General features: G+C 41.7%; 2 protein-coding genes across 5 annotated transcripts in view; both read left to right on the top strand.

The window, feature by feature from the left end:
* LOC6619724 (furin-like protease 1) overlaps nucleotides 1-16,557 on the top strand; it is a 126,238-nt gene that overhangs the window by 71,545 nt on the left and 38,136 nt on the right. For all 3 annotated transcript variants that reach the window (XM_032722225.1, XM_032722224.1, XM_032722226.1), the window contains one exon: nucleotides 4,839-5,709. In XM_032722225.1, the coding sequence (XP_032578116.1) occupies nucleotides 4,921-5,709 (789 nt within the window). In that variant the 5' untranslated portion in view covers nucleotides 4,839-4,920. The remainder of the gene's footprint in view (nucleotides 1-4,838; nucleotides 5,710-16,557) is intronic.
* Nucleotides 1,580-4,643, top strand: LOC6619729 (mucin-2). Of its 2 annotated transcripts, XM_032722228.1 has the most exons (3): nucleotides 1,580-1,637; nucleotides 1,699-2,411; nucleotides 2,649-4,643. In XM_032722228.1, exons 1-3 carry the CDS (start codon nucleotides 1,622-1,624, stop codon nucleotides 4,509-4,511), a joined length of 2,592 nt encoding a protein of 863 aa, XP_032578119.1. In that variant the 5' UTR covers nucleotides 1,580-1,621; the 3' UTR covers nucleotides 4,512-4,643. The 2 variants fall into 2 exon arrangements, with proteins under 2 accessions (XP_032578119.1, XP_032578118.1); XM_032722227.1 differs by having other exon boundaries at nucleotides 1,699-4,643.

The raw sequence follows: 16,557 nt of genomic DNA, 5'->3' as shown, positions 1-16,557 counted from the left end.
TTAGGCCACTGCCGACTCAAAGCCACCCCCTCACAAAATTCAATTTCCTATCCACTTAGCCAATGATTACCATGGCCCGAACACTGCACACCAACCGCTTCCGTCGCCACCCGTCAAATCCGTCCAAACAACACATCGCCATCGCCGTCTCCACTTCAGGGCTCCCCCCAAAAACGATCCATCTCCTTGTGCTTGGCATTTCCGCTGTCACTCGCTTTAATTACGCCCCCACTTCAGTCGACTTTCTGGCCGAGTGACTGGCCAAATCCAGAAATCCTCTATCAATAGATGAAATATGCCCGTCAATGCACTGGCCTCTGGCCATCATCAGTCATGGGCATATTTTGACAGTGGCATTAGTCGGAAGCTTCGAATCTTCCATCGGGTCTAGTTAGTCCGCGCTGATTCTCATTTGCAATCGAAACTTGTCTACGGGTGACAATCAATGTGATACTGGCTTTTGGCCAGCAGTTCCCCTTTAGGCCATAATCCATTCTGGACACTGGCCTCGCTCTGGGCTTCCTCACTAACGATGCAAAGTGGCAATCAATATTTCTTTTGTTGCCCTCCCCAATTAATGGCTGATAAAAGTTCTTCTGAGCTTATTTTCCCTTCTATACTTTACTTATACCCTCCTATTTGGTCTTCGTGGAATAAGCCAAAAGTTTTATAGGGCCAACTGAAATTGGATGTGTCAGATGCAGGCATTTGTAAGCGTGATTAGAGCAAAAAAAAAAATAACTTGGCTTGCAAACGTTTGGTAATTATTGGGTGATATGTTGATTTATTGTAATAAAACAGCTTATTCTTCCTATAGTGTTATGTAAATTTTGATTACAATGAGAAACCACTAGTGTTGAGAATTTAAAATTACTTTTGTGACCTTTATTAATTATCATTTCGCTTAATATCAGCTGTCTGGCGGGTATCAAAACACGAAGTGACAAAAAAAGAAACACAACCAAAATTTTATAGATAACAAGAAGTGTGTGCGGAAGCTGTAGACACGTTGAAAGCTATAAATAGCTTACCATTGTAAGTTGTACAGTAAATGAAAGATTCCACTTTCCGGTAGTATTAGTAGTAGTAGTAGTAGTAGTATTTCTTCTATGCAATTAATTTTCACATAATTTTAAAAAGTTATCAATCAATCACGTTTAGAAAAATAACCACTAATTTACTTACTTTTAACTTTGCAAAATGTTGTCTTTAGATATAATTAACTGGAAAATAAGTATGTTTGATAACAAATTCGGCTTTCCATTTTCAGTTTTAATTTGTATTCGTTTAAAAATATTACTATACAAAATTGTACGATAAACATTGTATCTTAAAAATTTACTGGATATAATATTTAAATTTGTAAATATACCAAAAAATAAATAAGACTGGAAAAATCGAGAAATAAGCAAATAGAGCAGAATCTTGATGGTAAAAGCTTGTGTTGATTGTGATAACAGTAAATGTGATACAGATCTTGCTAATAATGCAGTCTTGGGAAAATTTCATTAACTAATTTGTTAATGAAATTTTTTGGCAGTATAAATAGTGGGGCCATCAGCGCTAAATGGCCACAGTACCTTCTCAGTCTGAGGAACGTAAACTTGAACCAACTACAGACATGAGGAATATATACGGTAAAAGGATCCACGAAGTATCCAAATGGATCAGTAAAACAGCCTTTTTTTTCTCCCACAGCTTTTGCTCTGCTGCTTATTGTAGTTTTTGCAAGCACCTCCAGTGGTGCCAGCGTTTCTGACCTTCTGTGTCGCAACAAGGCCAACGGCATTCGTGCTCTGGTACCCGGCAGTTGCTCCAGGTTCTATGAGTGCCAAAATGGTGTTGCCAAGGAATACACATGTCCCAAATTCTACGACTTCAAGATCCGCAGCTGTGTAACCTATAATCCTGGTTGCGTTGAGGGTGTTGTCGATGAACAGCAATCCGTCCGTGACACTGCCCAACCGTGTAATGGAGCGACAACCACCCCACCACCTTGCGTTACCACCACACCGCCTTGTACTAAGACCACAACGCAAACTCCTTGCTCAGGAATAATTACAACGACAACACCATCATCAACAACAACAACTTCTACGCCAACCACGACTACCACAACCACCACCACTACTACAACCACTACAACTACAACAACTTGTACCCCAACAACTACAACAACCACGACTACCACAACAACCACGACTACCACAACTACAACAACTTGTTCCCCAACAACTACGACAACCACGACTACCACAACCACCACAACGACTACAACCACCACAACGACTACAACCACTACAACGACAACAACTTGTAGCCCAACAACCACGACTACCACAACCACAACTACAACAACCACAACAACTACAACTACTTGTACCCCAACCACTACGACTACAACCACAACGACTACAACCACAACGACTACAACCAAAACGACTACAACCACAACGACTACAACCACAACGACTACAACCACAACGACTACAACCACCACAACTACAACTACTTGTACCCCAACAACTAGGACAACCACGACTACCACAACCACCACCACGACTACAACCACCACAACGACTACAACCACTACAACGACAACAACTTGTACACCAACAACCACGACTACCACAACAACAACTACAACAACCACAACCACTACAACTACTTGTACCCCAACCACTACGACTACAACAACAACGACTACAACCACAACGACTACAACCACTACAACTACAACAACTTGTAGCCCAACAACTACGACAACCACAACGACTACAACCACTACAACGACAACAACCACGACTACCACAACCACAACTACAACAACCACAACCACTACAACTACTTGTACCCCAACCACTACGACTACAACCACAACGACTACAACCACCACAACTACAACTACTTGTACCCCAACAACTACGACAACCACGACTACCACAACCACCACCACGACTACAACCACCACAACGACTACAACCACTACAACGACAACAACTTGTACCCCAACAACCACGACTACCACAACAACAACTACAACAACCACAACCACTACAACTACTTGTACCCCAACCACTACGACTACAACAACAACGACTACAACCACAACGACTACAACCACTACAACTACAACAACTTGTAGCCCAACAACTACGACAACCACAACGACTACAACCACTACAACGACAACAACCACGACTACCACAACCACAACTACAACAACCACAACCACTACAACTACTTGTACCCCAACCACTACGACTACAACCACAACGACTACAACCACCACAACTACAACTACTTGTACCCCAACAACTACGACAACCACGACTACCACAACCACCACCACGACTACAACCACCACAACGACTACAACCACTACAACGACAACAACTTGTACCCCAACAACCACGACTACCACAACAACAACTACAACAACCACAACCACTACAACTACTTGTACCCCAACCACTACGACTACAACAACAACGACTACAACCACAACGACTACAACCACTACAACAACTTGTACCTCAACAACCACTACAACGACAACAACTTGTACCCCAACAACCACGACTACCACAACAACAACTACAACAAATACAACCACTACAACTACTTGTACCCCAACCACTACGACTACAACCACAACGACTACAACCACAACGACTACAACCACAACGACTACAACCACAACGACTACAACTACAACAACTTGTAGCCCAACAACTACGACAACCACAACGACTACAACCACTACTACTACAACAACTTGTACACCAACAACCACAACTACCACAACCACAACTACAACAACCACAACCACTACAACAACTTGTACCCCAACGACTACGACAACCACAACGACTACAACCACTACAACGACTACAACTTGTACCACAACAACCACGACTACCACAACTACAACTACAACAACCACTACCACTACAACAACTTGTACCCCAACAACTACGACAACCACAACGACTACAACCACTACTACTACAACAACTTGTACACCAACAACCACAACTACCACAACCACAACTACCACAACCACAACTACAACAACCACAACCACTACAACAACTTGTACCACCACAACAACATTTACCCCGAAAACGATCTCGACCACTACATGCCCAGAAACCGCTCCGACAACCACCGCTTGTCCTGACGTGACAACAACTGTTTGTCCCACTGCATCAAAGGCCGTGGCTGCCACCCAATCGAAGCGTAATCCCATCCGCCGAAACCCCGTTAACCGCCTGCTCTGGGAAGTAGCCGAATGGGCCGGTCTGTCGTCCTCTAGTTCGGAGGCTCAGCTTAAGGTTTCGTGCTTGGGCAAACCTGACGGATTCCTGATGGCATCTCCCGAACGGTGCAACGACTACTATATCTGTCGTCGCCAGCGCGCCCTCAAGGTCAGCTGTGGTGATAGGTACTTCAACGGACTGAAGGGAATCTGCGATCTCCCCGAAAATACCAGCTGTGTTCAGTCTTAAGTAGAAACTCCGCTGTTGAGACCAAAATCATTTTGAAAATGTAACACGAAATTATGGATCGAAACCTTAATTAATTATAATTATTAATTATATAATTATGCAAAGGCTTATAAAAGGCAATTGAAAAAATTATTTAAATGTTTATTTCTTGGGCGTAAAACTATAATTCGGGACTTTTCGAAATTGTCTTAATTCGAAACCTAGCCACAAACCGTTGTGGTAGCCTATCCTTGTTATAAGTTTGATTAAAAACCTTTTCATAAGTTGTGATTCAACAAAGTTAACTAAAAATAATTAACCTTGTTATATTGATATTTTTAATTGCAGCATCTCAGCCGCACGTTGAGCCCCTCACAGCCAGTATCCCGAGCAACGCGCACAAAAACTATTGGAAAAATCCTAACCCACAATGAAAAACGACGTCGTGCGATGGAGCAGGCAGCCAACTAGCAACACCACCAACAGCAGCAGCAGCAGTAGAAGCGATAGCAACAGCAGTAGCACTCACAAGCACAGAAGCAAATGCAACAAATTAAATGCTCGACAATTAGGGTCACATGCTGCCAGAAGTTGTCAGCAAAGATCCTCTGCGGCAACAACATTAGAAGATGAACAACAAACAATCATTGAATGTGATATAGGAAATTTCAATTTCGATTGCAATTTATTCAAAACTAGTTTTTTAACGCAACACAAACAGAAACTTAGTGGCAAGAGCAGCAGCAAAAGCAAGAGCAACAGAAGTAGACCCCTGGCGAAAACGAAAGCGGTGTTGCTGTTAGCTCTGCAATTTAGTGCCGTAGTTTTTTTATGTAATATTAATGTCGGTTTCGTGGCCGGAAGTGTGGCAACGGCGGCATCATCGGCAGGCGGCTCATCGCCGGCAGCTCCATCATCTGCGCCCTCATCCCCGCCCACAGTTGCTGCACCACCGCCGCCGCCACCTTCGTCGCCACTCAAAGTGGGTTCAAATGGTCAGTCACCAGTGCTGCCGCCCTACGTTCTCGATTATGAGACGGGGGGCAGGGCGAAGCTAACGCCAAACAATGGCAAGTTCGGCCAGTCGGGCAGTTCCGGTAGCAATAATAACCACATCGTCGGACACTATACCCACACCTGGGCGGTGCACATACCGAACGGCGATAATGGCATGGCCGATGCGGTTGCCAAGGATCACGGATTCGTCAATTTGGGCAAGGTAAGAATCATTTAAATCGCATATAACTCTCAATGGTGTTACTTTTTACACAATAGAGAATAAATAAGTTAATCCAAACCTGGTCACATTTTAATCAGCCGCTTCATTTGTCAAAGGAGTTCTGGCCAAGCACCTAAAGCAATATCCAGTGAGACTAGTTAGCCAGTTTAGCATATGATTAGAACGCTCAAATGTGAGACTATTAAAAGTTTGTGCCGCCAGAGAGAAGTTTTTCGTTATGGAAAGAAGAACTTGGCATATCAGTTGATATGGTGCAGCACTGCTGGACAAAGTTTCTACTGCTGAAATCTGTGCTTTCTCCCTTTTGCATTCTGTGCACCCGTACTTTCCAGCTTAGCTTGCTTCCCCGTCAGTCACTGGGAAAACATCGAGGATGGGATGTGATCGTATGGGAGGGGAAATGTGGGTTTGAAATGCGGGCACAGGTGTTGCCACCGGACAAGTTTAATCTGAAAGCATTTCGACCATGTACTTTCAACTGCTACTTTGATACACACACCTCCGGCTTCTCCGATTTCCACACTCCACTACTGGCCGGCACAGACGCGAACCCGCTAAGTGACTGTCAAGTAATCCTGGCAATGGGAATGGCCAGCACAAATGGAGCTCAAATCGCCTTGTAATGGCATCGTTTGCGATAAAACAAGGCAGTTGGTGGATAGATGTTGGTGCGGGAGTATAAGTGCCTCTAAGTATGGATTTACAGTTGCTTGCTGTAAACTGCACAGGCAAAAATCATTCTTTATATTTAGGGCGTCTTATAAATCATTATGACACAATGGAAATATTAACCAAAGATTTGGTTAATGAGTAATTCCCAAACATTCTTTCTAAATGTTGGCGTTCATATTTGATTGGATTCTTTTATTTTAAGTCGGAGAGGTGAGACATATGGTTTTTTATGAATTAATTGTATTGTAAGTAGTTCATCGCTCTCTTTTTTATAAGTGTATAGCACAAGCATCGGAAACATCTACCATCGGTTGGGGCATTTGAAAGTAAAATGCATGCCAAACAGTTATTTTTGCGGCTGCCAAGGGTTAAGTCCTGCTCCCGCTGTTTGAGCCCCAAATGGATCCCGGCTTTTGTGTTTTCAATTGAGGAACGGAGACCGACACGCAGGTGGCCGACGTAAAAAGAGCCCGTGCCACGAAAAGCTCAACTGTGGCGATTTCCATTGTACGACTCCCTTTGGCGGATCGAACGAAAGACCGGGAGAAATCGGGGATTGGGCGGATGGCGACTTAAGTAGCATCCGCCATCGGGTCGGTGGAAATTAGTATCACTCACAATGGCGCCCGTACTCTTTCGACCATCGACTTAATTGGCAGAAACAAAAAGCGGAAAATTGAATTTATGAAGGCGGGCACACAAAACTTTTGTTAGCACTCCCAACTAGTTGAAACGGACGATCCCGAAAGTCTCCGTTCCGGCGAAATGCGGCAGATGGCCGGCCAGCTGGACTGGGGGCTCCGCGAAAGTTAATTGAAAATTAATTTTAAATGGCATTGTTAAAATGAATCCAACTTAAGGCCAACCTGAATGCGAACAGACACCGCCGAGTCTGTGCAAATGAAATGTGCCGTTTTGCATAATTAGATGACTCCCGAAACGGCTGTAAAACTGTAATGAGATGAGCGCCAAGCGGAAGTGGAAATGAATTCTAGACATTCTGCCTTACTTACCTTTATTAATTGCCAACTTGATTGCTGGGAAATGAAAAATAGAAAATACAAGTAGTTTGGCAAAGGATCTGCTTTAGGGGGGGAAATGGCAAAATCAATTAAAACGGCTTCTATTGGGCGTAGTAGAGAAACTTCCAAATGTATTATAATAATAATCTTATGTTGCTGGGCAACTGCACTTTGTGCACAAACAATCTTGAGCTATTTCCCATTACATCATTCTGAACTGGCTTATTTGAGACCATGAATTGGTTCATATATCAAACGCATAACGCGCCAAGTGAAATTGTTGGTCGCACTTCCCACCTATACAATTGAAATCAAATGCCTTGGTAACCCTTCAACCTGAACCTTGTTACGCTTTGCTTCATCCAACACGAACTTTCAACTCCACAAACTTTCGGTCCGCCTCCAAACATTTGAAACATAACTCGTCGAGAGTGTTGCCAAACATTTCGCACTTGTTCGTGTTGCTTGCTGCTTTTGCTTTCTGTTTCTCATGTTGTAATTTTTTGTGGGGGCGTGCCAGCTAGCGTTATAAACTAAAAACTAAATTCGCAGCACAAACAAGTTACAAGTGCCAAATAGCAGTAGCAGCAGCAACCTAGAGCAAAAACAATTAATAAAACCATAAAGATGAAGTAGTGGGACGCGAGACTTTTTGCCATTTGCTGTAACAACTCTGGCTGTTGCGATGCGATTTCAAATTGCAGCTTCAGGGTCGTGATGTTTGTTTCCCAAATTCAAATTCGGTGTGTCAGAAGTTTTAATGAAAACGATGCTCTATATATATATATACATTCATATACCTCTCTTGTTTCAGCCAGTTCCTTGGCTTTCGCCCAACAAGTTTTCAGCGCAGAAAACTTTTTGTCACCGAAATTATGATGATAAAAGAGATAAATAAAGTTTTCTGGACAACGAGAGTTGGTCGGAGATATTCGGAGACAAGAATGGTAGGAAATTGCAAAGGAATGCTCATTAAGTGCACTTTTAATTTCGTTGTTCTGTTCGCTAAGCAGGACGGAATTTCATGTAGATAAATACGGGAAAGTACAAATTAAAAAATTTGCATAAAAAGCTGCAGTCTCATTTTAACGCTTTGATATATTTGAATTAGGTTTCACACTTTCTGGCATCCATAAATTTGAATTGTTTCTTTTTGATGAGGGACCGCTTTCAAAACCTTTACCTAAACATTTGGGAAATTCGTGGAATTTATATAAAATGAACCCTGATAAGAATGAGTCCTGCATGTTGGTCCTTTAACTTCCTTTTCCAGCTGTTTGTCATTTGCTTATCTGACTTTAGTCTTCCGGTCCCGCCCTTTTTTCTCCATTTCTCCCGCCATTGTTCTTCTTTTCTATAGCGTCATTTACATAACACTCACTCTTTGTCCGTCTGCTGCAGTCCTTTGGAATCCTTGGTCCTTCTTAAGTTCCTATTGTCTGTCTTTCTGGACTGGCGCTGATAAATGTTATCCCTCGGCCTTGGCCACTCATCAATTTAATTGGAAAGTAAGAGCCGCCAAAAGCTTCAGCCGAAATTATTTGCCTTTTTGGACTGATTTTTGCTTTTTTTTTAATTAATTTGACCCTTTCTTGAGCCAGCCGGGTCAATTGAATTATTGATCGACCGTCCGATTGATTGATTTTGTGGCTGCCCCTGGCACACGATTGCATTGCACGCTTATTGCATTCGCGTAATTAAAATCACTGCCAGTCGGGCGTCCTTTGAGGACATTCGTTTTGCACCTGGAAGCCATATTACCCTTAATACTCCACTGTGGGCCATTCATGATAAAGGTAAACGGCTTTTTAATAAGGGTCCGCCGGGCATCAGAATCCGGGTTCAAAGAAGCTGCCAGGGGCGTACCTTCGCAACCTTAAGCCAAACTGGAGATTGTCCTTTTTATTATTATATTCTTTTTTGTCTCAAGGGAAACGTCATCATGGAAAAGTAAACTTTTCAATAAGGCTTAATTGGTTAACAATTTAACAAGTTGTCAGGCACAAAGGTGACACATTCGGGTCTAAGCTCTTTTTAAGATGCAGCCCCATCAGAAAAGGGCACATTTTATTAATTAGTTCCTTTGCTTTTATTTTCTAAATTTAAACATGATGCTAACAACGCATTTCATCTTAACTATTTAATAGCCTAGAGGAAATTCTTAAATATTTTACAATTTAAACCATGCAGGGTTAAGTAGTTTGAGCAGCACTGGATTAACCTTAACCCCAGCTGACAAATTTTTGAAATATATTTTTGCACTTTTGCATGTCGCAAAGTTTGCCAACCAAAGTTAAATATTGTTCCTGTGACTGTGTTTTGTCTGTGTACACATTTGTACTTGTGTCTGTGTGTTGGCGTGTCCTTTGTTCGGATTTCGCGTGGCTGCAAGGCGGATATCGTTGATAAATTTTAAGTCAAAAACTCGGAAAATATTTATGACTTAACTTTTGTTTAGTAACAAAGCAACACGCCAGCACTCGTATCTAGGATTCCGCCCTGTGTCCCTTGGCAGGATTTCACAATTGTCACAGAACTTGGATCCCTATGCAAATGGCAAAAAAAGACAGGGGCGGGGGATATGCCTTCAGCTTGTTTTTGAGAACTTGTACAACTTTAATCACATGACATGGGAAATACCAGAAGTTTACATAATTTTCTGCTTTTTCGCCATTGATCCTTGGAACTTGGGGAAACTTTTTGGTACAAATTGCCTGCAGCAGACAGCGGCGGAATATCGAAACGCAGTGCTGTTCCTAATTGAATATGTAAAACCGAAGTGCGATTGAGTGTGAAATGAGTGAGCCAACCGACTGCCAATCGAAGTAACTGCCTCTATTGCTCGTACATCCTCGCAAAGTTTCTGCAACGCAATTGAACAGACAACTTTTGGGGCAACATATTTTATTCCACTTCTCGCTTTTTTTTCCCCCATGCGTCGAGTAAAATTAAATTTACTACTTTTGTGCCGCAAATGAATCAATGATTGAAATAGTGTGGAATGAGCGTGTGTGTGTGAAAACTTTTTGTGCATTTGCCAATACTGCAGAATAAGTTCAAATGAAGCTAATAAATATTTCTCAATTCGTTGCAAACTTTTACGCCGAAAATTTGCATCTGGGCCGATTCAATTGGCCTGAAAATTGGACCAAGGAATTTAGCTCCAGCCATTGTTGGTTCTTTTTCGACACTCTTCTTTTCATTGGCAGTTCATTTGTCTAGCAGACAGACACCAACAAAAGTGGCGACTTTAAGGACCTCAATCAAGTTGGCCATGCTCCTTTTTATGACCCATCCGTAATTTCCCAATCCTGTAACAGTAGAAATAAAATTTAACAACCACCTGACCTGCCACAATGTTCAGTGGTTGGGCAACTTTGTGCGTAATGGTGAGGAAGCTGATGTTTATGATTAACGGCAGGTAGTTAAATTAATTAGATAAATTTATGGGACAGATGCGTGGGAGCTCTTTAAAAAGCAGATCTTAAAATGGAGATAATTTTTCACTTTTAACTAATTGAAAAGTATGTTCTTACCAGCCCGTCTGCCACAAAAAATAAACAGATAGCGTTTTTATCGCGCGTCATAGATAGCATTTTTCAACGAATTTGCCAATTTTGCATCTATTCATTTCTTTTTTTTTTTTTGCACTTATCAGCTCTCTCAAGTATGGGGCTTTCCATCAAAATATTCCTTATCCTTTGGCTATGCACGGACGGCATAAATATTATAGATATCCTCTCCATCAAAAGTTCAATCATCTGCTCCATCATCAAGTTTGAAGGGAGCACTTCACTTGACTGAGCTGAACTGACCCGCCTCAAAAGGAAAGTTTACTCTTTCGCACTTCATCCTCCATCCATTGCAAATGATTCTCGCATATTTTAATGCATATTTTGGGTCGTCCTTTGCGTTTTTCCCATTCTATGTTGGTATTAACAAGAAATCGCTAGCAAAACATGAATAACGAGACGAAGACGTTGGAAAACCTTGCGTAAAAGTTTTCCCAACCTCGACCGCTGCTGTTTTTGTTGTTAACGCCCAATCGCGTCGTGTTTGCTTAGCTTATCTTTTTGGGCTGTCGACGGTTTTTGTTCTCGCAGCTCCTTAGGAAAAGCTGGTTGAAAATGTGAAAATAAAAATATTTGTAAATAGGCATCCCTCGGAGCGGAGACAGGCCAAAGTAAACGGGCGTTTTTAGCCTCGGCTTTGCCACGCCTCTAACTCCGAAAATGCTTTCAGCATGGGGTGTGGCATTCTTTTTGGCATCTTCAGTATCTGCCATCCATTGTCGTTTATATGCAGGCTGAAAAATCATTAGAGAGTCGCGTTTTCCCTTTGTCCGGTTTTGGATCTCTTTTCTTACTTTTCTTTTTTCGCCGTCTGGACACGCCCTGGCTTTTGGCGATGATCTCCTCCCTTTTGCTGTACGGCAATTGGCGTTTGGGCGTCAGTCGAGTGGAAAATTGCAAATAATTAAAAGTCCTGGGGGAAGTAACAGTCACAGGGGACAATCGACGTTGGCCAAAAGTCAAAGTTGACTTGATTTTAGGGTCCTTTTAATTGCCCTCGAAAACGGGCAATGAAAAATGCGAAAATAAAACGAGACTCGCAAATTTATACATTGCTCAATCAAGTGTAACGATTGTATTGCAAGTGCAAAAGGGAGAGTGTAGCCAAGTGGTGTGGGTGGAAAAGTTGGGGGAAAATCACGGTAAATATTTCCGCAGGATAAATATTGAAATTTTCCCGGTCGGTATATTGAATTTGTAGCCCTCACCCCACACAGAGAGCTTGGTCAAATAAATCGTTAACAATTGCAGGTCATGGGGTGATGGTGGATTGGAATCAAATCAACACTTTCCGCTTGATTAGGCCAATATGGAAATTTGATATTTGACCGATGTCAGTTCGGGGCCAATTAGAAAATATTGCTCAAATATCTGGAAAGCTTTTGTTTTAATTTGTTTTATCATGTTTTAAGCCCAGCGGGATTTGCATAGAACACTATACGTTTGTAGTATCGCCACACTATGCGTATACTTTATGTGAAATCACTCATACGCCTAGTGGTCGCGTGGAAATTAACTGTGTTTTTTCATTTCTAAGATTAAAGCGGCAGTTATTAAAGCGGAAAATGCCATTAGAAAGCACAGATGAATTACGTTTTCCTGTGTGTTTAATTATTGCTTACCCCCTTCCCATGTCGCAATAAATTATTGATCGCCTTGTTGACCTGACCCACCTATTCTATTCACTCACCCCCCTCCTCGCCACTTGGCCCGCATCCCAAATGACAATTTGAGTTATTAGTGCCACATTCATATATCACGATTGTGTCTGTGGGAATAGATTGGCATTTTAATTGCCACCGACACATTCAAGTGTCATTTAACATTGATCCCAGCTAAATGGTTTCATGATTTAGATGGATTCTTATGGAAGTCTATTGTAAAATTGCAATAGAAACTAGCACAAGGCCATGTCACTATATTTTTGGCTTGCAGTAAATCCTGCTTGTCTGTAGTTCCCCTTTTTTATTTTTGCACTGACAGGACCCAAACTTAAATATGAAAACTTTGAATTTACGTTTCGTTGTCATTGATCCGGAATTGTTGGCTTCCGTTCGCATTTTTAATTAACTTGACGACGGCACTTGCAAGTTGACACACTGGCTATAAAACTGCCAACGATTTTTCCTTTGTGACATCCAAAAAATTACAAAGCTATTCCCCTCCTCTCAGTCGACCAACGAACTGTGTCCTCGTTGTGATTTGGCATGCATTCAAAAAGTTTTACACGATACAAAAGCATTTTGTTCTGCCTGCCAACTGACATTGAAAAAAGACGCATATAACGAATGGCAATCAACGCTGCAATTATGTAAGTGTATGTGTTTGTGCTGGGACATCATGTGTGTGTGTGTGTTGATTGTGTGTATGTGGGCTGTCGCCTCTATATTGAACTTGCATGCTGACCTTAGCCTGCTTTTCAGCCACATTTCAGTTGCTTAGTCATTTTGGCACTAGAAGTACAGTTTGGACAGGCTTAAAAGATTGAAATACTATATAATATATATATTTCAAGAAAATACATTTCATATATGTTTCTAATATGAGCTCCTAAAAAGATTACCAAACTAGTGGTTTATCATGATAGTTGAGTTCAACTTACAAAAGTTCTACTGTAGCTGGGAAATACTGTCGGGCAAATGTGTTGCATACTTTTAGGCAGCCACCGCACATGCAATCCCCCCCATGAATCCCCACCATCTCACCGACTCCACTTCCGTCGACCGATGCAGCCCTCGTTCATGGCCACATCAGCATGGGCTTGAGCCTTAGCTCTGGCCATAGCTTCACCATCGGCAGCGGCTTCAAAGTCGCGTTCAACGTCAAGTGGCCCACTCGGCATTCCACTTTAAGCGTAATGAAAGCATTTTTGCCACTAACACATGTGAAGAGGCTGTTGGCCAGAGAGGGAAAGGGATACGTTGAGTGAATGAGGCAGAAATGCAGATATAGAGAGAGACAGACACTAGCACTTGCTTAGCATTAGTGTGTGTGCGACATCAGATTGACACTTGTCAGAATCATTTCTGTCTACACCATAGCAAATTGTGGCCCAAAGGCGGCGAAAAAGCACAGAAAATTAGCCAAAGGAGCAAAATAAGAGAAAATTACCCTGCCCTTTCTTCTCTTTTCTTGCTGGCCCAACTCAATTACACCAAGTTCGAGATCTGTAATTCCATTAAGATTTCTGTCTCATTGCACAGCGGTGTCAAGTTCATTTGTTTCCACAGACTCGGCAGGTTGTGTGCCACCTGGCTGCCCAAGAACAATAAAACACATTAACACCTATTAGAGCGCTGTGTGGGGGGTGAGATTGGGGTGAATGGGGAGTGAAAGGGTGGGTTCTGGCCATTGTGCAAATGGGAGCATAAATAAAAGCGACTGTCTGCCAAGTTATGAATAATAATGAAAACAACAATGAAAGCGACGGCGAGAGAACAGGAAAGCCAGGCTAAACTGATTTAACTACGCACAGATGTGGTCATCTGTATAGGTTTTTTTAATTAAGCAATTACTTAGCTTACAAGATATTATATCAAGACTTCAATTTTCTTAAGTTTAAATGATTTGAATTGCTATATTTGCTAACATTGCACATCACCCCACTATCTTGACCTGCACTGTACATGTACATGAGTGTGTGGAATGGTAATTAAGGATTTGGCCTTTGACAAGGTAGTCCGTTTAAAATGCCCTGCCGCTTTGGGCCATTTTTATGGTCATTGTGCAATGGAATGGAAGGACTAAAGAGAAAAAAAATAGAATCGTGCCGAGACAAACCCACACCTGGCTTTGTACCTGGCTCTGAGTCGTGGGAATAGCAAACAGGACATGGCCACAGATAAGGCCAAGTCCAGTATATATATGTGTGTGTGTGCTTACAAATCTCTGCGCTAATTAAAAGTCATTAGAGTGTGGTATAATTGCACCTAAATGAAATGGCCGGAGAAAAGCCGTTTTCCCTCACAGTTTAACCCTCAGATAAATCTGTTGGAACAACAACAACCTTATCTAATTGTGTTTTCTCTCTCTTATTTTTCAGGTAAGCAACCAGTGAAACATGAAAGGGAATTGCCAAAAAAAAGGTGTAAGTAAAAAACTGTCGGCCTGTAGCCATTTGAATGCAATGCTGACTAATGAACATGGACGTAAAGTTCATAAAGGACATTTTGTTGGCACATGAATATTTTACGAGCCAGTTTCATTAGCACTTAAGCCGCTCGAGTTGTGACCTGTGTCTCCGCGCTGCGGTTACCATAAAATATTAATCTGTTCGAGCCGCATTACAGATGCAAATGAAAGCGAATGAATAAGTAATAGTCGAGTGTGCGAATTATTAGAGGGAATTCTGCGCACTAAGTGTTGGCCCGAAAGTTGAAAGTTGCCGGCGTAAGCTCGATCGAATGCGCTGTTCTGTTCGCTTCTTCATAAATTTCTGGCTCATGAAATATGCAAGTGCCAAGCTGGCATGAAAATGGCGGAGCTTCCGCTCCAGTCGCTCATCCTGTCCCGCCCAGAGTCCTGCCTTATCCTATTATCTCTGGCCAAGTCCTTTTTTAAAATCTACGTTCAGCAGGAGCCCTCTGTTCTGTTCGTTTCTGTTCTGCAGTATGCTTTCTGTTCACTGTCGTCCTCCTGCTGTTTTGTTTAAATTGTCAGTTTGCACGCAAAACGGCGCACTTCCGGCCAGCGTTCATTTCGCTGACTTGGCCTGCAAATTACAGCCAACTTTTGTTGCCGGCATTTCCACGCATTTCCCTTGGCTATTTAGGTTCGCTGAAAATATCTATGAATTCATAGCAACTATTTTGCAGCAATTTTTTAATAAACTTGCGTTGTTGGCGCGCTGATTTGATGGTGTTGGATGATTGAAATTCTTGTTTATTTTAGTTTTTTCCCACGCCCTTCTCTTACGATGGAATTTTATTGACTGCTGTTGATCGCGTCAAGTTTATATTAGTTTTTACGAAAGACGAATATTGAAACACGATGATTTTATGAGTGTTGTGTGTGCTGATTGGACGATAACAATTGGCTGCAAAAAAAATGGCGTAATTGCTTTCACTTGCTGACTTTTACTTGCTAAAAAACAGCAATTATTTTTTAAAGTCAAACAGTTTTAATAAGGATATAAAGGGTAAAAATATAATTTGCTTTGATAGGGAAATCCGATCATTTTTTTGTAATTAAATTTAATAAATTGTAATTTAACTTTTTTATTAAAAAAATTCCGGTAATTTTAATGTTACATATAAAATTAAGCATACGCCACGTGTATTCCGATTTATGGTCTGAATTAAAGTCTTATACATTTGGCCACATTTCTTCTGCCACTGGGACACGCAATGGCCCCCACAACACTTTATTATTTACTGCCATAATCATTTTAATGGCAAAAAGCCAAGCAACGGTTATAACGAACACAGCAGGATAATCATATTTATTAACATTTTAACTTAATCGGCTTGGTGTCTTTTGATGTATGCGCAATGGGGAGGAAAAGATGACTTCGGGAAGACATCCTAATCAGTCAGGTGTTGTCAGGCTCCCAAGTAGCAAAC

Source organism: Drosophila sechellia, chromosome 3R, assembly GCF_004382195.2.
Source record: "Drosophila sechellia strain sech25 chromosome 3R, ASM438219v1, whole genome shotgun sequence".
Taxonomy (NCBI): domain Eukaryota; kingdom Metazoa; phylum Arthropoda; class Insecta; order Diptera; family Drosophilidae; genus Drosophila; species Drosophila sechellia.
The sequence above is the reverse complement of the archived record's forward strand: the minus strand, read 5'-3'. Positions and strand labels throughout refer to the sequence as shown.